The sequence below is a fragment of the Eretmochelys imbricata genome, chromosome 5 (assembly GCF_965152235.1).
Source record: "Eretmochelys imbricata isolate rEreImb1 chromosome 5, rEreImb1.hap1, whole genome shotgun sequence".
Taxonomy (NCBI): Eukaryota; Metazoa; Chordata; order Testudines; family Cheloniidae; genus Eretmochelys; species Eretmochelys imbricata.
Window position 1 is genome coordinate 75,881,841 of NC_135576.1, and position 23,036 is coordinate 75,904,876.

A 23,036-nucleotide genomic window follows, 5' to 3' on the forward strand; every position below is an offset into this window, starting at 1 on the left:
TTATTCTTCTGAAGTAAGAATTAATTACGGCATAATACAAAGGTAGTTTATTTTGAAATGTGTGTTAATTTCAATGTTTTTAATGTAGTAATGTCTTTTTCAATTTGACAATCTGTTAGTTCGCATGATAATAACATTCACAAAACACTTAAATATAAAATATCAGACATTTAATGTAATCTGATTTCCTTGGAGTCTTGGTTGGATGCATTGAAAATGTAACCTTGCATAACAGGAATGAGTCATGTCTGGTCAATTGCTAAAATATCATTGTAAATCTAATGCTGTAGGTGGGACTGCTGTTTCCTATGCCAGGCAGCAGAAGGTCAGTGGAGATTGAAGTGAATTAATGAGTTGAGACACAGCAGTTGCACACTGCTGTATCAGTCCTTTTGGAAAATGGGAGGAATATTGGTCAGTTGTGGGGTTCTTGATGGTAAAAGTTTAGTGAGCAAACTGCTCACAACATTGAAATTGATCCTTTATTTAATATAGTGTTATTTTAAAAACAAAACAAAAGCACCCTCCATTCTCACATCTGATTGCAGCAATAATATTTTAATGGCTTACTTAAAGCCTTACAAACATCTGAAGAGCATCTTTTAAAAACAAACTTGTTTTTAAACAATCATGAAAAACATACTGAAAAATATATATTAACTTACACTTGCTACTGTGAAATAAATATCTCAAGAAGTTCAGTGTCAGACTAACAATCATATCTCACACTCTAGCTGTCTTTGCTGTGAATTTAAAGAACAATTAATCAAATTACAAACCCAGCAGCCCGCTACAAAAGTCCTCCCCAAAAGCCAATCTCTATCAAGCCCTCTCTCTCCCACACTCACCCCCAAAAGCTTGAATAAATAGATTTGCCTTGCACTGTGCTCTGAAGATGAACAAATCTGATCTGAAAGTACCCAAGAGAGGATGTAGTTCCAAAGCTGAGGGCCCCTCATTGAGAATGCTCTACCAATTGCCCTTTCGAAGTGGATCCAGGTCAAATGCTGCTGCTGACCACAACTGTGGCAGTGATGGGTGGGGAGACACAAGTATCTCAAATATGCTGGTCCCAGGCCATTTAGAATTGTAGAAGTATAGGACTGGAATGTACCTCAATAGGTCATCTAATCCAGATCCCTGCACTCAAGGCAGGACTAAGTAATAACTAGACCATTCCTGACAGATGTTTCTCTAACCTCTTCATAAAAACCGTCACAACCTCCCTGGGCGATTTGTTCCAGTATTTAACAACTCTGGCAGTTAAGAGGTTTTTCCTAATGTCCGACCTAAATCTGCCTTGCTGCAATTTAAACCCATTGCTTCTTGTCCTATCCCCGAAGGTTAAGGAGAACAATTTTTCACTCTTCTTGTAACAACCTTTTACATACTTGAAAACTGTTATCATGGACCCCCTCAGTCTTCTCTTCTCTAGACGAAACAAACCAAATTTTTTTCAATCCTTCCTCATAGGTCATGTTTTCTAGACCTTTAATCATGTTTGCTGCTTCTTCTGGACTTTCTTCAATTTGTCCACATCTTTCCTGAAATGTGGCATCCGGAACTGGACGCAATAATCAGTTGAGGTCTTATCAGTGCAGAGTGGAAGAATTACTACTTGTGTCTTGCTTACAGAACTCCTGCTGATACATCCCAGAATAATGTTCACTTTTTTGCGATTAGTGTTACACTGCTGAATTAGGGCTAAATGGTGGGGTGTGGGGGACCCCAAATCGCTAACCTTAAATTTCATCCAGACACCAATGAGCAATGATTCCCAAACCACAGTTGTCATGTGCTCCAGCCAAGATACACCACTGAAAAGTTGGGCTTCAGCATTCTGTACCAGCATAAGTCTCCAGATGCTTAATGCATAGTTCCATATAAAATGCATATCAGGAATCTCATTTTAAGATAACATCAGCATGAATCATGGTAGCAATGTTCTCATCTGAAAAACGGATTTGGTCTTCTAGCCAGAGGCAAATGGGAGTGGCATTCTGTGGTTGGCTAGGAGCTGCTGGGGAAACAAAACCATCCCCAGATTTGCAAATTCTAGTAACATTTGAGAGAGAGACCCTCCCTAAGAGAGTCACAAACAATCCTTTTGATAACTTTAGGGTTGCCTTTACCCAAAACAGCCACCATTTCCCATTGGATCTGAAGCTACAGTCTGCCTCCAGCAAATATAGCCACCACCTTGCATTGTTTCTAAGGGGGTTGAGGCTAAGCTACTCTCTAGAAAGATGGCGGCTCCTCAGATACTATGTGAGGACCAGGCAGAGGACAGGAGAATATGAAGGGAATGAGTGTGTGTGTGGTGGTGGTGGTGGTGGTGGGGGGGGGGGGAACTGTTCAGGGGTGAGTTGGGAAGCAGGACAGGAAACTGATAGGGTGGGTGCAGAAGAATATGGGGGCACAGGGCAGGTTGAGGGGGCTGCAAGAGAATGTGGTGGGTAGAAGACTGAGAGGGAAGGAATTATTGGGGACAAATGAGTTTAAGAGGCAGGAGAAGAACAGGAGACTGGGTGGCAAAAACAGAGCGGGAATTGCAGCCGGGCAGTTCCCTATCCTACCTAGTTAAAGGGAGATAAAGAGCAAAAGAGTGAAAATTTTGGGGAGAGGAGAGTTTAAGACCCTTCTGAGCAGTGAGCCTGGAGGCCTGCATTTGTGTGTACATCTAAGGTTGAATTTTGTAACTGCAGGGATCATGCACAAATAGGAGGACAATAGCTTCCCCTAAGAGTGAAAAAATCAGCAGGAAGGAGAAAAATAGTGATTTTTAAAAATCTCTTTATTATTAAGTCAGTCTCATGATTTTTTGGAGACGGTTTTTTGAATGTTTGGTATTGAGATTACTGATTTTATCCAGATTGAGTTTCTGCCAGCAAGCTTGTATCAATGCCTGAATCTCACCCAGGCACTGGGCCTGGCATTGAGCAGCCCTTGCTGGGTCAGGTGAGAGAGGCAGAGAGATAATCATGCTTTCAGCATACCGAAAGCAACACAACATATACTTTGTACTAACCCACTTTGTTGTGCAGTAATCTGCCTCTCTTGCAATCATGACATTGCTCTAGCTTCAACTTGCTCTTGCTGTTTACCCCAGCTTGAAGAGGAGGAGGATTGATAGAAAACATGATTTTAGAATACCCAAAAGAAATAAGTATAAAGAGGAGAAAATGTGTACTAATTATCAAATTCTGTCTTTTGACAAAATTAGTAAATAATGTGCAAGATGTCTTCTCTTAACATGTTAGTGCTGGGGAAGTTAAATTTAATATACAGTTATGGAATTGGTTGCGTGACCAGGATAATGTTGTATAGCACCAGTTATTTGTTCCAGACACAAGTGCTTGAAATAAATATTTTTTTCTTCACCATATGAATCACAACTCATTACTGAGTGCAGAGCCGGTAGAACTCCTGTAGAATATAATTGCCACACGTGGTTTGTAGGCACCAGTAAGGTACAGAACTAAAATCTGTTTAGAGAAATCTGTATATATTGAATCACCCCACACCCATTTTTTATTTTTTCCTATATGTCATTGAAAGAAGGATCTAGTTTTGCAGATTTTGGCAGGTGTTTTTGGCTATTTTAAAATAATTTGTTTCCTTTTGTTTGTTCCAGAGTCAGTAAGCATACTGAACGATGTGCTAAGTCAAATAGAGTCTGAAGAAGTTTCCATGAATCCCACAAGCTATACTAGATCCGCTTCTTCAGGCTTTGACCCAGTAAGTAAAAATGCTTCTGCAAGGAACTCAGCTTGTAGCTATCAAAAGACCCAAAGCAAGGACAAGCTTGCTCACAGCATGTGATCAAAAGCTTTGGCTTGCTTTCTGTAAAGGTCACTTTTTTAGATGCAAACTAGAGCAGAAATAATAAACTTGCGCCCTATTCTCCTCTCATTTTCTCTAATTGGTGGTAGAATTTTTGAAGCTAGATATATAAATTAAGCTATAAGACCTATCACCTCTTGCACTTTAGAGCATTCAGACACCCTAAATAGGATATTGTTCAGAATGAGGTGAAGACAGCACATCTCTGGTTTTTACCTGACAGAACAAGGCTCTTCGTGAAGTGTTTTTTCTTATCTTTCACTTGGCTGATTTCCCACAAGTTCTAGGTGGGATGAGCTGTCTATTACAGTGTAAACTGTTTCATTAGTATTGGTCTTTAATCATGATTGTTTATTGAGCTGTCCACTGAAACATTTTTTTCTTTGAAATACTGTGTAGTGTAATTTGCAGGATGCAGTTCTTTATTGCTATATAGTCTACGGTGATATAGACAAGGCTTTCTTACAGTATTTATTGTTATAGAATATATTTAAAGGAAAACAAACAAATACCACTTCAGTTCCAGAAATATCTTCCCTGTGACATGGCATGTAAGTAGGACTGTCGATTAATCACAGTTAACTCACGTGATTAACTAAAAAAAATTAATTGCAATTAAAAAAGATTAATTGTGATTAATCGCAGTTCTAATCGCACTGTTAAACAATAGAATACAAATTAAAATTTATTAAATATTTGATGTTTTTCTACATTTTCATATATATTCTGTGTTGTATTTGAAATGAAAGTTTATATTTTTATTACAAATATTTGCACTATAAAATGATAAAATAAATAGTATTTTTCAATTCACCTCATACACGTACTGTAGTACAATCTCTTTGTCATGCAAGTGCAACTTACAAATGTAGGGGTTTTTTTTGTAACATAACTGCATTCAAGAACAAAACAATGTAAAACTTCAGAGCCTCTAAGTGCACTCAGTCCTACTTCTGGTTCAGCCAATCGTGCAATTACCATATATACTCATTCATTAGCCTGTTCGTCTAAAAGCTGACCAACCAAGATGGAAAGGTAAAAACAGTAAAAACTGTATGACCCTTTCATAGGCTGACCCTATATTTCCGGGGGTTGGCAAGCTTTGGCTCCCGGCCCATTAGGGTAAGCTGCTGGCAGGTTGGGACATTTTGTTTACCTGGAGCGTCTGCAGGCATGGAGCCCCTCAGCTCCCTGTGGCCGCGGTTCGCCATTCCCAGCCAATGGGAGCTGCGGGAACTGGGGGTCTCCATGCCTGCAGACACTCCAGGTAAACAAAACAACAATGTATTAGATATTCAATTCAATGATTTCATAGAGTTTAAAATAATCAAATCTTGGTATAGACCCGTTTATAAGCCAACCCCCGCTCTTTGATGAGTCACTTTTTTACCAAAAATATTCAGCTTATGAATGAGTATATAAGGTAATTTTTTGGATCATGTGATCAATGTTTTTGATCACTTGACAGCCCTACATGTAAGTAATCATAGCAAGACTGTTAATATATTACGTTGCAGTTATACGATGATTTTGCCTGCGGAAAGTAAATTGAAATCAAATATTACATAGCATTTAACTTTGAATTATACTATATATTTTTAATCCACAGAGCAAATATGTTGGCCAAAAGTTGCCCACAGTGGTGTATAATTATACTCACTTGCAACCGATTTTGTACGCTCTTGGTGTGGGAATGACAACCAAGGATCCAGATCATCTAAAATTTGTTTTTGAAGGCAGTGAAGCATTCTGTTGTTTACCTACCTTTGGGGTCATCCCAGCTCAGGCATCTTTGTGGGATGGTGGACTTTCTAGTATTCCAGGACTCAACAGTGACTTCACAAAAGTATGTATGATTTAGACATTGCAATTTATTTTGTGTTACATGCTATATAAATTGACTGTAATTGAAATGGCTCAGTATATACACCAAAACTTCAGAGATAGCTGCTGTTCTAGAAAGAGAAAAAGTAACAGGCTCCGATTTCTTGCAACCCAGGGAAAAACTTGTATTGAAATGAGTTACCTACCTCTCTCGCATAGATTTTGTATGGGTTTTTTTTCCCCCTAAGATGCTTATGAATCACATGTGTGTATCTCTCTCTTTTTTTTTTTTTTTTTTTTAAGTGGGAATCTTGCTTGAAGAGCAGCATCCTCTTTATTAAAAACCAATAACCTTTTGTCTCGCCCTGACATTTTTTTTGGTAATGGAGGGATTTTATTTTTGAGCAATTTCTTTTGCTCTTTCCAGGGATGAAGCTCTCTACCATAGATAATCTAGAAAGCAAGTACAGTAGGTGTAATCTTTCCTTTTTTTAATTAGTTGACAATGTACACCTCTGCAAACACTCTTCAAACTGTGTATCTATATATATCTGTGTATACATTTAGCTATATATCGAACAAATATAAATTATATAAAGCTGCCTTCTTCAAGAATATGATGTCATAAGAAATTTAGTATTTCATAGCTGAAATATGATTTTTAAAAAGCTTAAAAATGTAAGATTTACAGCATTTTCCATACTGGGACTGCAGTCTGCATAAAAACTAAAGAAAGTTGTATAAATGACTGTGTTGTTTTAGTCACAATCCTGCCACCCCATGAATTTTTTCATAGCTGTCTTGACGTCAAACTCTGAAGTTTCCTTTAAAAAGCCAACAAACAAAATCCAAACACCAGATGGCCAAACCCATAATATTATGTATGTATTGAACCAGAATCACTGCTGCTGCCTTTTGTTGACTGCACATGAGATGCGCTGTTGTGTTTGTGAGAAGCTAAGGAAAAAAGATAGTGCTCCACAAAACAGAGGGATGCCTCTTCAAAAGGTTGTAGTGTCTATTATTCTTACCATGTTCCACACATAGGCTATGGCAAGAAGAGCAACATATCAACATCCGCATCCTGGGAATGGTGGTATAGAGTGAAATATTATTCTCCCTCTCTCCTTGGTCCCATACATTAAAGTAAATTACAGTCAAAAGGCTCTCCCCTGCGTGTTGTTTGTCTTCAAATTCCCTGCATTACAAATCTGAGTGGTTGTTACCCATTCAAAGCACTGAATTGTAAATAGGATATTTGTTAAAGCATTTTTTAAAAGGTTTACTTCTACACCTGAACTATTTTTTAAAGTAATTTTAAACCTAGGAACTTGGTGTTATTCAGTGAAATCACATAGCTTAGCATGAAATCTGCCGCAGTACAGAAGGCATTTTAAATGGTGTTTACTCTAATTGAAAATCTGTAATAGATGCTCGAGGAGTGAATGAATAGTTAATCATAACTGTTTGGTGCTGGATGTTATGAAAAATGGACTCCACTTCAGAAGTTTTGTCAGTGATTAAAAGGATAGCATAAATATGCTGGAAATATTTTAACATTTACTTAAAATTTAGAAAATCTGAAATTTTCCCTGCTGTCCATCTCATTGACGTTCTCTTTTGAATGCACTTTCTTTTAAGATGATTTCTGAGGTTAGAAAAGAAGTTCTGCAGCTTGGAATGTCCACATTTTTTAGTAATGGAAAATTCTTAGAACACTTGTAAATTGATGTGTGTAGGCTCGTGCTAACTGATTTATTCTGTTGTTGATGCATGATGAGGTAGATGACAGAAATTAACCTGGCAATAAAATTGCCCATATTTATATTTTTGGTGGCTTCTTCCTAATTTGAATCTTAGAAAAATAGAAATGTAGGACTGTAAGGGATCTGAAAAGATCAAGTCCATCTGCCTTTGCAGGATTAAGTATACATAAACAATCCCTGACTGGTGTTTGCTAACCTATTCTTAAAAACCTCCAAGGATAGGGATTCACCACCTCCTTTATGTAACCTGTTACAGTACTGAACTATCCTTGTAGTTAGCAAGTTTTCCTTAATATCCAACCATGCTCAGTATATACCATGAAAATACTGTATGATTGTAAGTCAGGACTGATTGTGAAAGGCTGATTGGTTTCAAGCTGTTACCAACAACTTCCAAGGATGAGTGTGTCAAAGTAATTCCTACACTCAAAGTAACATAACAAAACATTCTGAAATAATGCACTCATGTCAATTTCTACTGGTATTTTATAGCCTTGTTGCAGCGAAAAATATCCAGGTGTGGAAAGAACTGGATATAATTTCTCACTTCTCTTTATTTTATAGCAATATGTTTTCATTCTGAACACATTTCCAAAATATCTGTAGCTACATATTTGCTTATGACAGGGACGGGGGAAGTGGTGGCAAATGATACTGATCATCACTATAGTGTTGCTTATCTTTACACAGCTACTGCATGGTGAGCAATATCTGGAGTTGTATAAACCACTGCCAACCTCAGGTCAGTCCTTTACTCTGATGGTTTCATATTCACCATGACAGCACTTCACTTTTCTTTTGTATCAGCATTACATATGGAAATATGGATACATTGTTTTGAACTGGTTTCTGTTGCAAATTGTACTCTGTATTTTGTGTGTGTGGCTTTATCATACTGGTGTTGGAACTTTCCAATCAGATATATATTAAAAAAAAAATCTGATCAGATGGTGCTTTTTTTTTTTGTCTAACTACTATAGTTTATATTTGTTGTGGTATACTTAGTAAAAACAAGGTACCAATTGGCTTTCTGCTGAGCTGTCTGAAAAAGAATATTCAGTTGCTCACTAAACATAAATTAGTGTGCCTTCACATTGTGGTGTATATAGCTCATGATCAACTCATTAACTAGAGGTATTGTTAATTACCACTGGGAGTTGATATAATAAATTGTCAAAATATTTTTCCAGAAACTGTACTTTGTTACATTGTTTACATCCTAGTGTCTGTGAGACTTAAAGAATGAAATCAACTCAGTATGTTTTAATTTTAGAAAGACAAGCTGAGTGAGGGAATATATTTTATTGGGCCAAATTCTGTTGGTGAGAGCGAGAAGTTTTTGACTTTAAAGAGATGTGAACAAAGACACACTTATCCCTGGTCTTCAAAATTTTCATTGAAAAATATATTGGTTAATTAGGGTCTATGTCCAAAGAGATTATATATTCATGTTTTATAAAACTTCACTAATTACAAAGATAAGAACAACCATATTGGGTTAGACCATTGGTCCATTTAGCCCAATATCCTGTTTTCCGACAGTGGCCAATGCCAGGTGCTTCAGAGGGAATGAACAGAACAGGCTATTATAAAGTGATCCACCCCCTATCGTCCACTCTCAGCTTCTGGCAAACAGAGACTAGGGACACTCAGAGCATGGTTTTGCATCCCTGCCCATCCTGCTTAATAGTCATTGATCTGCCTATATTCCATGAACTTATCTAGTTTGTTTTTTGAACCCTGTTATAATTTTGGCCTTCACAGCATCTCTGGCAAAGAGTTCCACAGGTTGACTGTGTGTTGTGTGAAGAAGAACTTCCTTTTGTTTGTTTTAAACCTGCTGCCTATTAATTTATTTGGGTGACCTGTAGTTCTTGTGTTATGTGAAGGAGTAAATAACACTTCCTTATTCACTTTCTCCACACTATTCATGGTTTTATAGCCCTCTATCATATTCCATATGGAAGTTGTTCCATACCCCTAATCATTTTTGTTGTCCTTCACTGTACCTTTTTCAATTCCAGTACTGGTTGCCAGAATATATGTGAATTTATTTGTAAAGTGGTTTTGAGAAATTCTTCAGAGAAAGAGATGAGAGCAAGTGGGGAAGAAACCAAATAAACCATGGAAAAACTAGTTCTTTTCTTCTGAGAGTGAAAGGAAGCACCTGAGCTCTTTATTGCTTGCAAGAAAGATGCCATGCTTTCCATTAATTGACAGGAATCTGTGAATAAGATCATATTGTTCAGGCTGATATTTAAGTTGTTTGCAGATCTGTCAACCGATTTAAAACAATAACAAAAAATAGAATATCATATTGCATAGGATACTGGCCACCAATTCCTCTCTTGGATTTTCTCCATGACTTGCTGTTGGTTTGAAGATGTCTTAAGAACTTTCAGAAGGCAATTCCTCATTCCTCATACCTCATTCCTGACCTTTAATAATGCATATTATGGCATAGACCTGTATGTAAAAATAGGTATATATTTTTTATTGTTGAAAAGCAAGAATTTTCATTTGCCTCCCTAGAGGTCTCAAAGTGTAAAATATTCAGGATAAGAACACCAGAGACATTTGTTTGAGAGAAGCTTGGCTTCAGTATTCAAAGTTGTGCTGAAAATCTTGTATTTTATAACTTTGAGTGATAAGAAAGCTTGTGATGGTTAAGAGCCCAATTCTTTGAACATTTAGGGTTTAATAATTGAAAATGGACTGTGTTAAAAGGGTTTCCTGGGGGGAAAAAAGCCCCTAGCCTGGTAAAGGCTAAACATTTTAACTAGAACTTTTTGTAATACTTGATAGTTAGGATGGTGTTGCTGATTCAGAAGCTCTTTTAATTGTATTTTATATTCAGTGACACGAGAAGACAGCAAACCGAACACTTTCCTGCTATTTGACATTCAGCGTTACTAGTTGTCGTGGAATATGATAGGTAATATTGGTCCACGTGTAGTGTTAGCATTCTGGATAAAGAAAGAGGACATAAGAAATGGCTAAATAAATACTCTGCGTTTTCTGCACCAAATAATTAATATATGTGATACAACTTGTCGACATTCTCTAGGAGAAGACTCTTTGCAAATTAAAGAGAAGTAGTGGGAGATTTAATATGAAGTACAAAACTTTAAGACTATAGAGAGCCATTAATTTTTCAAGTTTTGTAAATAGTTGCTTTTGGGAAGTGGACCTGCTGTAGGGGCTGAGAGAAACAGTATATTTTGTGTGTATTCAGAAGTATCTACTTTTGATCCACTATATTTTGCACTTATATGGCACCTACAATCTATATGTGCTTCATCAGCATGCTTTGCCTTAAAGGTCAGTCAATCAACTTGCAACCTATTTCATTTCGAAACAGGTGTTGGCAGTGGTTTCAGGTGCTATTTTTGCTCCTCAGTGACCTGCCAGTTTCTGTGGTTTTATAATTAAATGTTCTTATCTTTCACAAAACATAATTTGTTTTCCCTCCCGTTCTGTTTATGTGTGAAACTCAGAGGAAAGAAAAGTATTCGTAATATGGGGAAACAATTTAATTAACTTTACACAAAATGCATCAAGAAGAAAAATAGAAAAAAGCAGTTAAATTGTTTCTCTCTATCAATTATAATTTTAACCTTTATTGTTAAAAATAAGAGGTGAAATATTTTTAGACCAAAGCATGGTTTTCAATGGGGCATAGTAAGCCTCACAATAGTCCTTTGCAGTATATGCCTGTTTCTCTTCCTTGGCACACCTAGCCAGATCTCTTGTTTTTGGCAGGATGTGTCTAAGGGTTCTACTGGGAAAAGACATATGAATAAGCTTCAACAGTCACACAGTTATTGTTGTGAAATTAATGAGCCAGTCTCAACCTTGAGAGGTTCATAAATATTCCAGACATGATGGCACCTTAACTTCTGGTAGACACTTATGGCTTGTCTACATGATGAGTTAGTGCACAGGAAGGCAGGATGTGAATGTACCGTGTGCTAGCTTTGCCATGTGGACTCTGTTACTGCGCACTAAAAGTTTCTTAGTGCACTTTGATGTATTGCTGCTTGAAATAGAAATATGTCAGAGTGCACTATGGAACTTTTAGTGCGTGGTAGCATGGTTTATATGGCAAATTAGTACATTGTAGGTTCACATCCTAGTTTGCCACAAGCTAACTCGCCATTTAAGTAAGCCTTAAAGCCTCAATCTGGCAACTGTCTCCATCCAGGCAGATGCCTCTCAGACTGTGGGGCTCTGAGTGGACACAGGAGTCAGTTACAGGATTGGGGTCTAAACATATATCTGTTTACTGTTAACTGTGAATGAACATTTTAAATAAAAACCTCACCTGCGTTGTATTAATGTATTACAAATAAATTACTTATAATGTATATGTTCTAAAACTTGGCTTGTGTAGATTGCAAAGCTGGGAATATTTGTCATGAGCTTTGCTAAAATACTCCTGCAAAATTCATGTTGTATTGTAATTTCAGACCTTCGTATTACAAGATATGTGTTTTCCTATTCTCTCTCTTTCAGGACTGCTAACTTCAGAATCAACTATTGCTGATATCCTTGACAAAGGCTCAGGAGCACTTATTCTCTTAGATGGTAACCATATTGTAATTTATTAAAGAGAGACAATCAAAGCGGACAGTCTCAAAATTTAACCTATGCTAACAATAACTCTGAGCCTAAAATCAGTTTAAATTCTTAGGGTCTGTGCCACGTGGTCCAGTGACTGCTGAGAAATGTTCTAATTCGCAATCACATGCATGTTGTCCTGTTCTTTGGAATAGATAGGGTACTGAAATTAAGAATATCCTTTTTGAGAGAACGTTGACAGAAGATTCAGTAGTGTTCCTGAGCAGAGAGACGGTGCTGAATACACAAACAGAACAAAGCTATTACTTCTAATACATAGTATTATCTGAAGTTGGTTAGCTTGAACTGTTTCTCTTAAAAAGCTGTGTGTGTGTGTGTGTGTGTGTGTGTGTGTGTGTGAAACCCAACATCTAATTAAATTGACTGTCAACTTGAATTTTATGAAAGGACATCCTTTAAGTTATATGTCCTGAAATGTTTTTATTCTCTTTTTTTAATTTTTTTTTCTGTTTTTGCATTAATTTAGTGGGCCCAAGGAGTCCATAACTTGTATTTTTCTTTTGCAAAATATATGGGTCTTGATTTCTAGTGACATGGTTATGGTATAACATGACTGTTCAAGTTTTAGAATGAGACTAATAGGGAATGAACCACCAAATTTTTTGAGGTAGTGTACTGTTTAGATTTCGCCATGAACCCTTTAAAATTTTTCCCTACTGTTTCCTCAAAACCTCCTATATAATACTACTAACTCCTGAGCTCTGCCCTTCCTGTTTCTTACCAGTTAATGGCTCAGTCTGGCGAAAAGCTAACTGCTCTCCAACTTAATCTTTCTAGTTTTTCTTTACTTCCACATAGGAACAATTGAAAAGCCAAGGTTTGGGCCCATTAGAAGTTTATCCAAACCAGTCTGTCTATTTCTGTAACAGACCTAAAGGTTCTGGTGTAGGTCATTAAAGGTTAGCTGCTTATGGGAGAAACTAGGCGCCCAGTATAAGTGGATGTGGTGCACTACTGGCAATAAGTTTAAGTATGAATGCCTGTCTGTGTCCTAATGAAATAATAAGTGATAATAAATTTGAAATAGAGAGATTTCTGTTTCACCTCAGTAACTATAAATACTTCAAGTTCAACAAAATCAAAAGTGACTTTAACAAAAAGAAAACCAAGTGACCTTAAATTAAATCTTCCTTTGGGGCTGCTTTTTCCACATACAATATTAGTGCTGCTTTGTTGTGTATGAGGTTGTGAATGTGTTTTTGCACCAGGGATTGTTAATGGCTTCTAATAAATCACTTTTTATGGCATAGTTCTATAGTATTTAAATAAATGGCTAATGATGTGTGAAATGTTGAAATAAACATTAATTTTAGCACTTTGTGTGTTGTCAACCATTTTTTTAGCACTTGGTATGTCATCAGTATTTTGATAGCTCGTTTTTTCATTTTAATACTTTTGTGTAAAGAGCATCTGTAATAGCATAGTTTTAAACAGGACATTAATCTTCACTTGTTAGGAAATTATTTATGACAGTGCTATTCAAAAGTGAGGACATTGTCCCCTAACTTGTGAAGATGAATATCAGCATATATAAAACAAAGCTATTCAGTATCCATTGGCTCTGAGAGGGGTCAGTGTTAGCAGTATTCAAAAAAGAGAATATAACCTCTCATTTTATATTGTCTTCCAGTTCATACCTACTGTGGAAAGGATCTGTTGTGCTATAATCAATTCTCTCTGTTTATTGTTGGAGCTGGAGGATTTGGTGGAAAACGAACATCAGAAAAGGCGAAGGTAAATTTTAAATGTATTTCAAATGAAATAACTATTGTCTTTCACTGAATATAATATAAGAAAAATAATTAGTATATTGATTAGGGATGATCAGTTAGCTTGGGAATGACACAGCAGAAGACAGACACAAGCAGATTCTGAACAGTCTTCCAGGACGGAATTGCCTGAGCAGAACAGGCTGAGGTGGCTGATTAGAGTGGGAGAAGCTGTTTCATAGTTGCAATCTAAGCTGATCTTTACTTTGAGGTCTATGAACTTAGGCTGCAGGTCATCTTCTGAGGGAATCATCTGTTCACTAGCCAAGCTGGCAACAGTTATGTGGACCTCAGAGTATGATGTAGGTCAGTGGGTCTCAAACTTATTTGATTGTGCCCCCCTTCTTTATGTCTGTAGTAGTTTATGCTCCCCTGCCCCCCGCCACACAAGTTCATACACCAGTAATCATAAATCAACATGCAACTCTCACTAAATATTGAAAACAGTAAGGCATTGATTCAAACAGAGCCATTTAAGTATATAGGGTAAAATTATACGAAAGTGCACAACGTTTCTCACCTTGGGGTCCCACTCATAAGGGGGGGGGTCACAAGCCTATTATAGGGGGTCACAGTATTGTCACACTTACCTCTGCACTACTTTCAGAGTTGAGTGGCTGGACAGTGGTGGCTGCTGGCTGGGTGCCTAGCTCTGAAGACAGCGCTGTTGCCAGCAGCAATGCAGAAGTAAGGGTGGCATGGAATATGCAACTGTATGAACACATCTGCAAAGTTTGCTCTTTATGCCTTGACCAACCCACAAAAAAACGTGTGATTTGTCCATAATTTAAGTAGATGCCCCCCTACTGATCTGTCTGAAGGAATCAGTTTTGCTAATTATTCATTGCTGTGAGTAAAATGTGCGCAGTGGATTTTTTTTCCCTAAAGCTTCTCACACCCACCCCCAGATTACATTCCACAGCCCCTCAGTTTGAGAACCTCTGGTGTCAGCCGATCTTAATTTAAACATTGTGTAGCACTTTTGTGATTGCCTCACATCTTTTGTTTGGTTGCCCCCATGTGACTTGATTACATTCTCCCTAACTAGAAGGAGGGGTGCAGAGTTCTTTGCTAGAAGCTGAAGGAAAATGTTTATTTGTTTACGTACTTTCCTTTTGATCTGTCAACTCTTTGGAAATTTCTGAAGTCTCTGTATTAATATCTAGGGCAGCAAAAGCCTTGCAGAACATCTAAAGTCAATCCTGTGTGAAGATCTTTTTTTTTTTTTTAGTCTCTTTGTATTAGATTCTGAGAGCTCAACCTCTCCTGTAGACCAGCTTGAAGAGCAGGATTTCTGGCTACTGATTTTTTCTCTTTTTACAAGTAGCACAGAGATTTAGATGCCTCCAGAGGCTTTTTCACTGTTCTTTCCTTTATTGTTGGTTTAAACAGAATCTCCTTGAATCAGGGGGGTCCTGGTTGTTTTATGTCCTGTGCAAAATTTATGCTTTGTCATTTTATCATCCTATCACTTGAATATATACCTATGTTCCACTTTCAAATGCTTTTATTTACTACAGGAAAAAAATTGAGCCATTTTTTGAATGCAGATGGTAATACCACACAATTAACTACCCCCATAGGAGTAGTCCCATTGTTACTCATGTGCTTAAGACTTTACAGATTTATTCCTTTAGTGTATACTTGGTACCATATACTTCACAAATTCTTTCAGTTAAAGGAAGTATTTTGAATCTTTCTTCTTGTAATTGTAATGACAAAAATCTAGACTTTAATGGCCTTCAGTGTAGTTTTGCACCTCAGTGCATGCACACAGAATCAGTTGTGGGCAGGGAGAATACAAAACAATAAATGTTGATTTTGATTAATGTAATCTTGACTTCATATGATCTTTGCCCCACAGTACGTGATTTCTTATGTAATTATATTCTGAATGTTTTTAATGTGTGCATGTTTAGTGAAAAATGAAATTCCCAGCTGAGGAGCTTTCAAACAAGTGGTGTTCCTCCTGTTTAAAATGGCTTGTGGAACATGCTGTTCATGGAAAAAACCTCTAGATGTAGCTCTGTTTCTAAAATGATGCAGTTATGTGTGTGTGATTTCAGAAGCAGAAGCAGAAAAAGAAAGAAATAATATTGGCTTTCTCTACTCACTCCCTGGATTATTATCTAGAGTGAAACTCTAGCATCTTGGGCGGTAGTTGGCAAGTGACATATAATGGCATAGTGAGGTTTATTGTATATGTGCCCTAAATGCAAGCCCAAATGCATAAAGCAGCTATTCACCTAAATGAGAGGAGAAACACGGCATGTAAATAGGAAATGGTAAGGAGGACAGTTAGCACAATAGGACTCTTCTCCAGATCGGGGCCTTTAGGCAGTACTGTAAGACAAGTAATAATACATAATAATCTTGTGGGCTTTGTCATGTTGTAGGCACAGCACCATATAAGATAATTTATTTTCAGTTTGTGATGGAGCGCCTATGCTTGTACATCCATAGTCCCATGTGGACTGCTTTCTGAGATATTAGTTCAACTTCAAAGACGTAAATTGACCAGGTAAAAAAAGCTTTTTGTTTTTAGATGTGCACTTAAATCTCTATCCACTGTGTTCAGATTTCTTAACCTCAAATCTTGAGGTATACCCAACCACAGAAGATCTGGAGTGAGGCTTTCTCCAAATATATCATATGCTTATAAAGAGAAAATTGATGAATCACTCTTGTTTTACATAGGGGCACAACTCTTCAACGTCTGCTTGACAAATTTAACAGAACACTTTATCATCATAAAGCTGATTTCAATGAGACTATCTGTATAAACACAGCACCCAAAAGAGCTGTTACTAAAATCAGTAGTGGTGGTATTAGTGGCCCAGCTCAACATTCGTGGACTCTTTTGTATAACATGGGACTTATAACAAACACACAGGCCCATTAGAAATGAGATAATAAATTGAAAACCTTCTGGGACAAAAATTATCGACTAAAATCATATAGTACTGATAGTCGTTTAGGAAGTAGTGGTGGTATTTAGTTTTCTTATGTTAACATTGAGAAAATTTTTCTTTGTTAATGTCACACTGATGTAGTCTTGTCTGTATGTGATCCTCATACATCGCAACAAATTAATAAATTGTTGTCCTTAGTTTCACTAAACGAAGAAATAAATCCTTTCTCCTTGAGGCTTTTTAACATACAGGGAAATCCAGATGAGGATAGAATATAACTTGGATTGCCTGGATGGTTTTTAATTTTTTATCTAATTCCTTATAGGGCTATGTATTTGCTACAAACACCATGTCCTACAAGATATCGGGGAGTTGCCAAATATGAAAATTGTAGGAAAATGTCTGGTAACGCAATAATGTTAAACGTAGTCTCCAGCTATTGGTGATCTAGATATAAAGGTAGGATGTGCAGGATTATAGCAGAGTACTGAGAGACTGACTCATGAGTTCTGTTCTAAACTCTGCCTCTGGATTTACTGTAATTTTTGTCAAGTCTTTCAATCGCTGTACCTCAGTACTCTAAAATCAGTATTATAATATCTAGCACAGAGTTTTTGATTGTAATGTGTGGTATATGCTTAGACCTAGAGTGTGATAAGTGATTTGATTCAATTTTTAACATATATAAAACATGAAAAGAATGCCTATTCCAGATTCTAGGTACTCCAGTGATAGTTATTTCTATTGTATTTTTATGTTGAGACACAAACAAGAATAGTAAATCAAACAGCCTTTCTCGACACACAAGAATCTAGTCCCAAATCATATACTTCCCCACTTCAGTTCCTAAAAAATATGAATCCCTCCCAAATTAAAATCTACAACTTAATCTCCCTAGACATTAGCCCTGTCCAAATAGAAGGGCTTGACAGTGTATCCCTTAGGTTGCCCACAAATTTCAGGCAGTTTCAGACCAGAGATGGTAGTGAATTTCTAAGTTAGGGGTCTTCATACAGAACACATTGCGAGCAGCTCCTTCTGCCATGTATTAAAGGAGCTGGAGCTTGAGCACCTCCTTTCATCTAAAGCAGTGTTGAATGGTCGGAGTGGTGAGGTCTTTTGCAGATCTCAAGCCAGTTAAGGCTTAATAAGACAGAACTAGTATCTTTACCTCCAGATGGAAATCCACAGACAGGCCATGCAAATTCTGGAGCAGTGCTATCAAGTATTCATAGCAAAATTCACTGTGTTTATCAAGTGGCCACCCCTTCCTGTGCCATCTTCAGTTTCTGAGTTAATTTAAGAAGTAGCTCCATTGTCGTGTTCTGAAGTGGCAAAGGTGTGGATGATTCTAGTAAGGCCTGTGCCCGAGAAATGGGATCACAAACTTTTGTGCAGACACAGACTGAGGAAAGTCACTCTGTTCATTGCTATATGATTGTTTAGCAGCAGCTGGGAATATAAGACCCCTGAATTTTGAACTCTTCTGACACGCAGCTAAGGTGTTTCCTCTGTCAGATGGGGCTGAGATGATCTTTGCCATTTCCTCCAGTTGCCCCTACTGACCTGTTAACAGTCTCAAACAGCTAGCTCTCATCCATGCCCCAGTCACTACCCTACACTCAGCCTCTTGCTATGGCTCATGCAATATATGTGTTACCAGCATACTGAAAATACTTAATCCCATGGCACCTCACAAACCCTGCATTGACCCTATGTACACATTAACAGAAAGAGAAGCCAGCTCTTGGGACAGAAAAGCAATTACCCAAAACTGTCCTCTGCCTTATCTCTTTCCTCTCAGGTCTGAAAGCAAGTAAATAACACTTATTCTATGTAGCCTAGTGGACAGCACAATTGGCTGGGAGTTAGGAGACCTGTGTTATAGTCCCGGCTCTGCCACTAGCCTGCCGGTGATTTTAAACAAGTCACTTTAATCCCTGAGCTTCAGTTTCCCCATATGTGAAACTGGGAAGATGCTGAGCTCCTGTAAAGCACTTTGAGGTCTACAGATGAGGACCATGTAAGTGCTAGGTGGTAACATTACTATTTATTCAGTTAGAAACTAATAGTTCTAATATTGTTAGGCTACCTAGTCTTTAGCCAGGAGAAGTTCTTCTAGCACACCCAGATCCTTAGGGATTAGTGCCAGCCTAAACTCAAACAGAAGGGAGTACAGAAGTTAAGTCCAAGATCTTGCTCTTCCATGGGAGTGGAAAGCTCTATATGAATTGGAGGAATTTCCCCCTGCATAATCACACTGTTTCTTCCTTAGGGGTGAAGGAGCGCTTGAATCAGTTCATGGGAGAGGAGAGCAATGTCCATAGCACAGACTCTTTGCTGTTTGAGATTTTGTAGATGTTTTGGTGGCAAAGAATCCTCTGTCTTAATTGCTTCCTGTACAGGCTCAGTGCACTGTAGCTAGTATTACTAGCATTTGAACATCAGATCAAACTTCAAATGTGATTTTCAGTATTTTGCAATTTTTATTAAAGCATTTTCTTTTAATTCTGCTTCTGTTGGGGGATGAGCAGATTTAGGATCAAGGCCAGAATCCATCCAGCCATAGTGCTTCTTACAATGGTAAATAAATATGTCTTGCTCGTTCCCACACCAAATGTTTCACCAGTGTTTGCCAATGAATTCCCCATTAGCCTAGCGGTGGGAGTCTCACTTTCTTATCTAGGCTTCTGAATCGAAGCAAGGCAAAACATTGCATACTGTGCTACTGTGTCAACACTTTAATTCAGTGTATCTCCCATTCCTTCCTGGGATAATATATACAAGCTAGCACTAATTAGGATATCTGCTGTGGAAAGTGAGCAGGTAACTTCATACCATCTAATGGGTTAAACTAGCATTCATTCTCTTTAGTGCAATGATATACTGTAGAACTGACTTGCTGTTGGTAAAAATCAGAAATTATATCTACCATTGTGAATACTTTCTTTTTGTGGGTTTTCAAGAATAAATTTCAGCTGCTTGAATAGTTTTCAACTGGTTGCTATATTTTTGCTCCATACAGATCAGCCGTTTAAGATGGAGTCTGACAGACTGTCATGTTGAGTTTACAGTTTATATAATCAAAAAACCAAAGCTTGTTTCAAGTGATAGGGTTCAAAATGCAGCTTGTAATTGGGAGGATAAAGAATAAAAGGTCAGAGGCTTTGAAAGACTAAGATAAGGTCCAGAGTCATTCATATAGCATACTTTTTCAAATGTTGGTTAAGCTTTTGTTATAAGGCAGTATTTAAATACTTTTTTTTTTTTTTTTTGGTTTGGATTCAATTTATGGTCCAAAATATTAACCTTGGTTTTGATAGGTTTCAAAGTTGGAACAAACCGGGGAAAGTGTTAGTTTGTAGAGAAACTAGTAACCTTCTTTCTTGAGCTTTATTTTTTTTTAATTTAGTTTGGAAGAAATGTCTTTAAAATGGTCTGCTGTATGAGTGTAAACCAGATTTAATGCTTCAGGATCAATAATCACTTTATAGCTTGCTGTGTGTTGCCTTAAAATTGTTGTTAGAGCAGATGTTTGTCCTAATGGAGTGATTGTCAGTTATTCTTATTGGCTTTCGTAAAATGATGCAAGACCCTGGAATGTACAATGTTAAAAGAGCAGTGTTGTTTTGCAGTGACAAATTTGTGGCAAAAATGTATTGCTGTTGTATGTTTAAAGAGAATCTTGATGCAAACTTTTTTGAGCTTGTTGGAAATTTTTTCTCCTTATCCTTAAACACGTTTTAACCCCCACCCCTGGGAAATCATTGTTTTGAGTTCTCTTTAAACATGTCTGATTATGGTTTTAGGGTGGGTAAAGGAGAGTGATTCTTTTGCATTTAAATATTGTTCCATTTTTCCATTCAGGTAACAGTGAACCCACCTAATAGAACACCTGATGCTGTACTTTCTGATGTCACTACAGTTGATCAGGTAAAGTTTTACTTTTTTAAGGAAGGAAAGTTTCTTTATCAGATTTACTTGGGGAAATCTCCTAGCCCCGTCCTCCTTATTTTTAATAAATTCTCTATTTTCACTAAAATAAAGTTTATTAAGTGTTCTGCTTTGGAATATCATAACTGTTGTATTTAAACTTTTATGTATGATGTTCTTTCCTTTTGTAAGCCTTATAATCTTATCAGGTTTTTCTAATGTAAAAATGCTATATAATGGGAAGGAGGCTAAAATGATTAGCATGTCATGTTGCATTTGTGAAAAATAATTTTAATTAGAATAGGAACTTTTGAAAACTTGTACCAGTGCCCGTGCATGACAAGATATGGAACAAAGTAACGGTGGTTCAGAACACAGCGGTGCTGAGTGACGCAGTCAAAATGTTATTAATGTTTTATAAAACATACACTCATTTTAACCTCTGGTTGCATATGTAGAAATTAAAAACAAAAACAGTGAGCCTTACATGCTGACAAATGTCAGTCCAGTTCCACTTCCCTCTGCCAAGATCCACACTTTTAATTCTTCAAGTACAATCACTTCCCCCACAGCAAAAGCCTGAATAAATAGATGAGTCTTACATCATTTTTTTAAGGTCAACAGTTAATAAAACAAATTCAGAAGCTACCAGCAGTCCATCAAGAGAGCTTTGGGTGAAATTATCAAAAGTGTCTAAGTACTTTTAGTCCCTTTTGGAGCCGAAGTTCCATTGACTATCAATAGAACGCTGGCTCCTAAGTGCTTATGTTAGTTTTTGAAAATGGGAGCAAGCTCTTAAGTGGCTTCAATGCGTTTGAAAATTTTACCTGTTTTTTTCTAAATGTTTAATGTTAGGGACTGTTAGCAAAAAGACCCCAGCTGATCTTGCTACTCAGCCATCATGCTGGAGCCAAGGGTGGGAGGCATTTTCTGCAAGTTAGGATTCAAACTATGTATGGCTTAATATAAACACCTTGAAGTACGCTCAGAAGGCAACTGCAAGCCAGCTCCATTTTCCAAGAATTGATGTGGCATTCAGCACTCTGGTAATGGGTCCTGTTAAGTGAGAACTGTCACAATTGTAGGGCTAGATGCTTCTGGTTTCTGGTTTCTGAATTCACTCCCTCAGGCGTCAGACCTCATGTCCTTACCTCTTCTGGGGTGGAATACCTTTATTTTCCCATTCCTAGACTGGGCCCTGAGCTATAGTGCCCTGTGTCTCAACCATGCTTACCCAAACTGTCTGACTTAGTTTGGCACCTGTGGTATTCCCTGTCAGGAGTCTATGACTAGTGGTGAATAGAGTCACCCAACAGCCTTCATAAATCAAAGCATGGTTTCACCGAAACAGTAGGAACAAAAGATGACATAAGAGAAAAAAGGATTTGAGAACAATAAATAGTTCATACATGTCTGTCTGACATATATGCCCACCATCTTGTGATGGTGATCCAGGCAGGCCTAGCTTCTTCAGAAATCCCCAGCCAGTGTGACAGTTGGTCCAGCTCCCAGATAACAACATCCTTTCCCCTAGACTGAGTGTGTTGCTTTTTATCCAGCAGAGTTCCTTTTTCTTCTCAGTTCCCAGATGTTTTGGTTCTGCCAATCAACAACCAGCTTGGTGGGCCCAGTATTAAGTTGAGTCAGTCTCTTCAGGGCCAGTGGCTCTCCCATTGTCCTGTAATAGCCCTCAGGTGTGTGTTGAAGTCATTGTTTGGCTTTCCCATTTGTTTCCCAATAAGCTTGCTGATTTAGCCTAGTATAGTCATACAGTAAACATAATAATAACTGAGTTGATATACAGTTTTAATAAATTATTACAGAACAGATGCACATCTCTCACAAGGACCCATTTGAACTTTTATTGAAGTCAATAGACTCTGAATATCTTCAGTGGGAGTTGCATTAGGTCCTAAATTGGTAACTACTCAGTATTGAACATTGAGAAGACTTCAAGGGTTGTTCTCTAGACAACAAAGAGACAAATAACTTTGGCAAAGTCCATGTCTAAGTGTTACACTATACAAAGCACACGGGATCTTTTATAAGAGAGAAAGCAAATACGCCATATTTATTCAAAATACAACAGTTAGCATATGCTTTTCAGTCACACACACATACACATCATGCACACAGTCCTGCCAGTTGATGTTTTTATAGTTACCAGTCTGTTGTAGCTCAAGTCAATCTAATGGCCAGTCAGATTGAACACGAGTGGGGAGCTGGGCTCTGTCGGTTGCGATCCAATGCTCCGAGGTTTTGGCAGGACTAAACCCAGAGTTTCATGGCAAAACACCCCAGCTTTATACTTGTAAATTCCCATTTGAGTTCATGCATTTTGCAATGTC

The 23,036-nt window shown here is 37.6% G+C and overlaps 1 protein-coding gene across 2 annotated transcripts in view; it reads left to right on the top strand.

Annotated features, from left to right (window-relative positions):
- The window catches only part of HSD17B4 (hydroxysteroid 17-beta dehydrogenase 4), a 120,330-nt gene that overhangs the window by 41,201 nt on the left and 56,093 nt on the right, over positions 1 to 23,036 (top strand). For both annotated transcript variants that reach the window (XM_077817366.1, XM_077817367.1), the window contains 6 exons: positions 3,635 to 3,738; positions 5,453 to 5,689; positions 8,124 to 8,175; positions 11,949 to 12,020; positions 13,705 to 13,808; positions 20,623 to 20,688. In XM_077817366.1, coding sequence (XP_077673492.1) covers positions 3,635 to 3,738; positions 5,453 to 5,689; positions 8,124 to 8,175; positions 11,949 to 12,020; positions 13,705 to 13,808; positions 20,623 to 20,688 — 635 coding nt within the window. The remainder of the gene's footprint in view (positions 1 to 3,634; positions 3,739 to 5,452; positions 5,690 to 8,123; positions 8,176 to 11,948; positions 12,021 to 13,704; positions 13,809 to 20,622; positions 20,689 to 23,036) is intronic.